This window comes from Schistocerca cancellata, chromosome 2 (assembly GCF_023864275.1).
Source record: "Schistocerca cancellata isolate TAMUIC-IGC-003103 chromosome 2, iqSchCanc2.1, whole genome shotgun sequence".
Lineage (NCBI taxonomy): Eukaryota > Metazoa > Arthropoda > Insecta > Orthoptera > Acrididae > Schistocerca > Schistocerca cancellata.
The window spans coordinates 259,857,833-259,864,582 of NC_064627.1; the positions used below are offsets into that span (position 1 = coordinate 259,857,833).

General features: G+C 44.8%; 1 protein-coding gene across 1 annotated transcript in view; it reads left to right on the top strand.

Annotated features, from left to right (window-relative positions):
- Positions 1–6,270, top strand: part of LOC126153070 (allergen Cr-PI-like) — a 47,525-nt gene extending 41,255 nt beyond the window's left edge. The window contains exon 9 of the mRNA XM_049916045.1: positions 5,867–6,270. Coding sequence (XP_049772002.1) covers positions 5,867–6,270 — 404 coding nt within the window. The remainder of the gene's footprint in view (positions 1–5,866) is intronic.
- Positions 6,271–6,750: the final 480 nt, after the last annotated feature.

Below are 6,750 nucleotides of genomic sequence, written 5' to 3' on the forward strand. Positions count from 1 at the left end.
CATCAGGTCCAGACCACGGAATTTCGTGGCAAAGGCATCAATGTGAATGCTCCTCAAACCACTATAGCACATTTCTGCCTTCCTTATGTTATGGATAGTTATCCTGCTGGAAAACGTAAAGCATGAAGGGATGTAAACAGCAGGATGGAAATCAACTGAAATGAAGAAAGTCAACTATCCAAATGTTAGAGGACGAGCTGAACAAGCACTGTATAGTCCACATATGAGGTGTGCATATGACCAAGTTGGAGCTAAGGGGTCGTTTTTAAAGCAGAAATGGGCGGCCGCGGTGGTCTCGCGGTTCTAGGCGCCCAGTCCGGAACCGCGCGACTGCTACGGGCGCAGGTTCGAATCCTGCCTCGGGCATGGATGTGTGTGATGTCCTTAGGTTAGTTAGGTTTAAGTAGTTCTAAGTTCTAGGGGACTGATGACCACAGCTGTTAAGTCCCACAGTGCTCAGAGCCATTTGAACCATTTTTGAAAGCAGAAATGAACAATTTCCAGAATTCATAATGTGGATGTGGCGATGATTTAACACAGTTATGCAATCCTCAGACCTACATTTTAAAGTAATAATGTGCCTCACAGTGGTGCTTTAGCCTGATGGAGTCACACCTGTGATCAATGTGTGGATATTAGACATTTCCACAAGGTTTCTAACGAGTGCCAGTATAGTTCCTTCAGCAAAGTCACTACAGATTTATACCCTAGTCAGTGGGAGGTAGTTATATGTCTCTAATGATGTCGAGGTGGGCCGTACCTTCATTAAACTCCAATCCTCCGTCTTAAAAGCAGAAAGCGATCTAGTTTTCAGGTCATCACTGCATTTTCAGTGATTTTTAAGCGATTCCTCTCGTAAATTCTAATGAACGGCTAGGTTTCTGTTTAAGCTGCTTGTATGTATGCCAGATATGACACAGAAACAATGTAATTCACATCAGACCTTCACTTCATGGCTTGACATGCTCTAACGTCCACAGGGAGTGCAACTCGATTCACAGTGCTTGTGCGGTATTCTTTGGCAACTACCTCTCAGCCATTCTTGATTCCCATAGCAGTTATATGTCTCTTTATCTTCATGTTGCACAGCAGTTTTAGTATTTAACATAATCTATTGTTGTGGACCTCAGCAGGAAATAGATTTGATAGAACTTCTGGCAGTAGTCTGTTCTCCACAAGTATTTAAGCTACAGGGAGAGATGTGTTTGAGTTTTATTCTTAAATCAGTCTGTTCTGCGCTGAAATCAATCAGTTTTGAGTATAAATTGGCGAATTTTGTGTTAAAATCGGTGGATTTCGTGTCAAAATCTGTTTGTATTAAAGATCCTTTTTAGCATTTCCGATGGGGTAGCGAAAATTACAATCACCCAAAACAAAATGATCATACACAATGTGTAAACACAGCATGTTTTCGTACAAATTTATGAAACTTAAACGTTTTTCCTCTGTAATTGCCGAGGTATTGTATAGTTTCATGTAGATAATTTTCAAATCTATTATCACTATGCAATACGTATGGTCATGAAACGAAAGATTTACGAGATAGATTGTCTCCTTCAGCTTCTTGCAGTTTCATCCAACATTTGACTATTATCAGGCTCTTCTTTGGAGGGTAATTTCTGATTATATGTTAGGCACAAAACTGGTCGTCTGTAGCAGTGAGTGTGACTGCTACTGTTATGGGGTATTAATAAACCATAATATGAGACCTAACAGATTCTCTTAGAGAGCAAAGCATCAGTAAAATTGGATAAAATCGCCACAAATTTACTAGTGGCGTATTATCGTGATACTACATCAACTGTTACCGGTAGCATATATTGTTCAAGGAGAACTTCATTTGCTAAATGTAATGTAGGAAGAATAACTGAATTTAGTTATAGACACAAGACAGCACTAAAGATTGTGACCCATCTATGCCTGAATGTGATGTCTAGGCTTAATGTGCATCTAGAGAATGGTGCCAGCAAAAACATTGGGACATGAACTGCAGAAAGCATATATTCATGGTAGTACTACTACTGTCATACCTCTTAGAAACACAAAGATAAAGTTTCAGCAGCACTAGAAGCACAAATGTCTGGAATTGGTTTGACATTTGTGAAGTTGAAAGTCTTCCCCAGCTTGAAGTATTACATCACAGTGGGAGACATCATGTTGGACTGAGACCACTGCACTGACTCCCTAAAATTACTCGTACATCACAATATTAGAACAAAACTGTAATAAATTGCTCCATCCTACTGCAAAATTGTAAGGAACTGCTCCATAGATCACTACACTTCAGCAAAATCGTAGCAGACTGCTCCGTGTGCAAAACGTTTGTTAACTTCTGTTTATAATCCTAACTTATGATATCGCTCTGTGGAGAGTACGTGACATTTCACGTTATACGTCACCACGTTATAGCAGAAATTTCAACATGTTACCATATACATCGCTATGTTACAGCAAAATGTGAGAAATTCTTAGATATATGTTTTGTTAAATAATACTCAAAACTGTCATAAAGGCATCCTACTTTTAGTTACACACACTTCAACTACACTCCTGGAAATTGAAATAAGAACACCGTGAATTCATTGTCCCAGGAAGGGGAAACTTTATTGACACATTCCTGGGGTCAGATACATCACATGATCACACTGACAGAACCACAGGCACATAGACATAGGCAACAGAGCATGCACAATGTCGGCACTAGTACAGTGTATATCCACCTTTCGCAGCAATGCAGGCTGCTATTCTCCCATGGAGACGATCGTAGAGATGCTGGATGTAGTCCTGTGGAACGGCTTGCCATGCCATTTCCACCTGGCGCCTCAGTTGGACCAGCGTTCGTGCTGGACGTGCAGACCGCGTGAGACGACGCTTCATCCAGTCCCAAACATGCTCAATGGGGGACAGATCCGGACATCTTGCTGGCCAGTGTAGTTGACTTACACCTTCTAGAGCACGTTGGGTGGCACGGGATACATGCGGACGTGCATTGTCCTGTCGGAACAGTAAGTTCCCTTGCCGGTCTAGGAATGGTAGAACGATGGGTTCGATGACGGTTTGGATGTACCGTGCATTATTCAGTGTCCCCTCGACGATCACCAGTGGTGTACGGCCAGTGTAGGAGATCGCTCCCCACACTATGATGCCGGGTGTTGGCCCTGTGTGCCTCGGTCGTATGCAGTCCTGATTGTGGCGCTCACCTGCACGGCGCCAAACACGCATACGACCATCATTGGCACCAAGGCAGAAGCGACTCTCATCGCTGAAGACGACACGTCTCCATTCGTCCCTCCATTCACGCCTGTCGCGACACCACTGGAGGCGGGCTGCACGATGTTGGGGCGTGAGTGGAAGACGGCCTAACGGTGTGCGGGACCGTAGCCCAGCTTCATGGAGACGGTTGCGAATGGTCCTCGCCGATACCCCAAGAGCAACAGTGTCCCTAATTTGCTGGGAAGTGGCGGTGCGGTCCCCTACGGCACTGCGTAGGATCCTACGGTCTTGGCGTGCATCCGTGCGTCGCTGCGGTCCGGTCCCAGGTCGACGGGCACGTGCACCTTCCGCCGACCACTGTCTGACTACATCGATGTACTGTGGAGACCTCACGCCCCACGTGTTGAGCAATTCGGCGGTACGTCCACCCGGCCTCCCGCATGCCCACTATACGCCCTCGCTCAAAGTCCGTCAACTGCACATACGGTTCACGTCGACGCTGTCGCGGCATGCTACCAGTGTTAAAGACTGCGATGGAGCTCCGTATGCCACGGCAAACTGGCTGACACTGACGGCGGCGGTGCACAAATGCTGCGCAGCTAGCGCCATTCGACGGCCAACACCGCGGTTCCTGGTGTGTCCGCTGTGCCGTGCGTGTGATCATTGCTTGTACAGCCCTCTCGCTGTGTCCGGAGCAAGTATGGTGGGTCTGACACACCGGTGTCAATGTGTTCTTTTTTCCATTTCCAGGAGTGTATATACAGAACTTGGTTCACTCGATATGTAGATGTGCTACAGTGTCTTATACGGAATTCAAGCAGCCATTCTTAAATGTCATATTGCTTTACTGACATGATGAAATTCTGTTAAAAGTGTAAATTTTCCCAAGGAGACTCTACAGTGTCGAGAGATTAGGCAAGTTAAATTAGGTTAAGAATGATGATATCTTCATTGTGTATGGACTTGTTGGTATGGATTTCATGCAAAATATTATCAACTTATTGTATGGAATTAGCTACTGGTATATTTATTGGGGTATATTAATGGCTTCTCGGGACCCGCCAGTGTAGCCGAGAGCGGGCTGGCACGGTGACTCAGCGTGTTCGGTCAGAGGGTTATCTGCCCTCTGTGATTAAAAAACTGAGTTAATGGATCAACGACGATCTGAAACGGGTGCCTTGCGACGTCCGCCACGAGCAGATAAAAAAAAAGAAGGAAAAAAAGAAAGGATTAACACGAGGGCCAGTGTGCTGGCCAGCCTGGGTGTGGTTTTGAGCCGGTTTTCCACATTCCCATAGGTGAATACCGGACTGGACCCCACGTTCCGCCTCAGTTACACGAGTGGCCGACATCTGAAACACGTTCCCAATATTTCACAATTTACACTATACGCGGAGTGTTGGGGTACACTGATTCTGTTCTGGGGGTACGGGGTGGCGGCAGGAAGGGCATCAGGCCACCCCTAAACACAAACCTTGCCAAATTATTTGTAACCACGCCGACCCTGCGATCGCTGCGGGACTAAGGCGTAAGTGAAAGATTAATGGGCTTCTCGGGGGCGAGCTATGAAGGGAACTATGAAGCGACTGAACAGTATTAATCGCCTTATGTGGAAGGCACACTTTGTTGTGCTCCATGATACAACTCTACGTTTCCACCACTTTAGTAAAGAAATTTGTTATTAAATGGAGAAATTCCATTAGTTTTTGAATTCTGAAAAGATTTTCACAAATGGACATATTGAATTTGTTTCAATTTCTCACCATTTGAGAATAAGATTTTTTAATGTTTTAAATTTTTTTAATTTTAAGTTTTTAAATTTTTTTTAACTTACAGCCTGCTTCCGCCATCTAGGATTGTGGGGGGACTGGGAAGTACCTGGCAGTTTTGCAAGATATCAGTGGGTCACATTATCAAAAATCTCGCAGCAATACAAGCTTCACCTATATTCTCATTTCCCAACCGCTGCTATCACCTTTTACCTTCGTCTTGTCCATATTTTCCACATTTTGTTTTTCATGCTGATTCTGCAGAGAACTTCCAATATTCATATCAGTCCATATCACTTTCAACAGGCTTCTATAGAAGCACAGCTCACATGCTTCTATTGTCTTCCTTTCTGGTTTTCCCACAGTCCATGATTCACTTCTGTACGACGCTGTGCCCCAAAAATAAATTATCAGAAATCTCTTCCTCAAATTTAGACCGATGGCTGTTACTAGTAGACCTCTTTCGGCCATGAGTGCCTCCTTTGCCTATGCTAATCTGCTTTGCACTTCTTGTTTCGACTGTCATGTGTTGGAAAAATTCGAAATTTGTGGTAAGTTCCTATGGGACCAAACTGCTGAAGTCATTAGTCCCTAGGCTTACACACTACTTTATCTAACTTAAACTAACATACGCTAAGGACAACACACACACCCTTGCCCGAGGGAAGACTCGAACCTCCGACGGGGGGAGCCGCGCGAACTGTGGCAAGGCGCCCGAGACGGCGCGGCTTGTCATGTGTTATTTTGCTTCAGTGGCAGCAGGATTCCTTCACTGAAGTGGTCCCTACTTTTGATGTTAAGTTTATCGCCAATCTCATTTCTACTACTGCTCCTTACTTTCGTCTTTCTTCAGCTTACGCTCAACCCACGTAACTCTTTTGCAGTGAAACAGGGAGTGAATGAGCTGCTGAGGAAGTCGAAGGACATCAGCTCGTACAGACAGCTACCGGTCAGCTACAACAAGCTGTACGAAGCTACGGAGGCCGCCCTCGCTGGTGGGACACAGCCGCTCCCCGACTACTTCTTGCGCATATTCGGAGACGTGGACCGCCTGGTGCTGCCGCGTGGAACCCGAGAAGGTCTCCCGCTCTGTACCTACGTCATCATCAGCCAGTGCTCATCCGGGAACTTCAGAAACCCTGACCCAGTCATCGACAACATGTGCCCCAAGAACTCCCTATTCCCATTCGACAGGCCCATCGATGAGCTGGAGTTCAACGTGCCCAACTCGTTTTTCGGCGAAACTGTCGTCTTCCACAGGAACGCCGACGAGATCGTTAGCATCTGAGGCTGCGCACTGTTGTCTGCTAAATTAAAGCGTGTATAGCCAGAGTGTGTGGATGCTGTGACTTTGGTGGTAATTCAATAAACCAAAGTTGTTTGATCGTATGATTACTGTATTATTTCATTACTCTTTTTACCAAACTTTTCTTTTAATTATTGTTGCATGACATTTCAGTATCGATGTCACCAGAGATGATGTGGTAGTTCGGACAGGATGGTGAAATGATTCAGCAATGATTTTGTTAAAAGAACAGTTCTCTCGTTTATCCAGTGGGTAGCAACACTAAGCTCATTCAAAAATCCCAGCCTGTGGATTAAATGTCGGACCTGTTCATTTAGCTTCTCGTCTGTGTTTGTTACAATCGTTGTCCATACATCCAAAAGATATACTTTAATGAATTATTGCTTCCTTTTTTATTTTCAAGAAGGAATCGAACATACTCATGTTTGTTTTCTTTATTGTGATTTTAATACCTGTATAAAA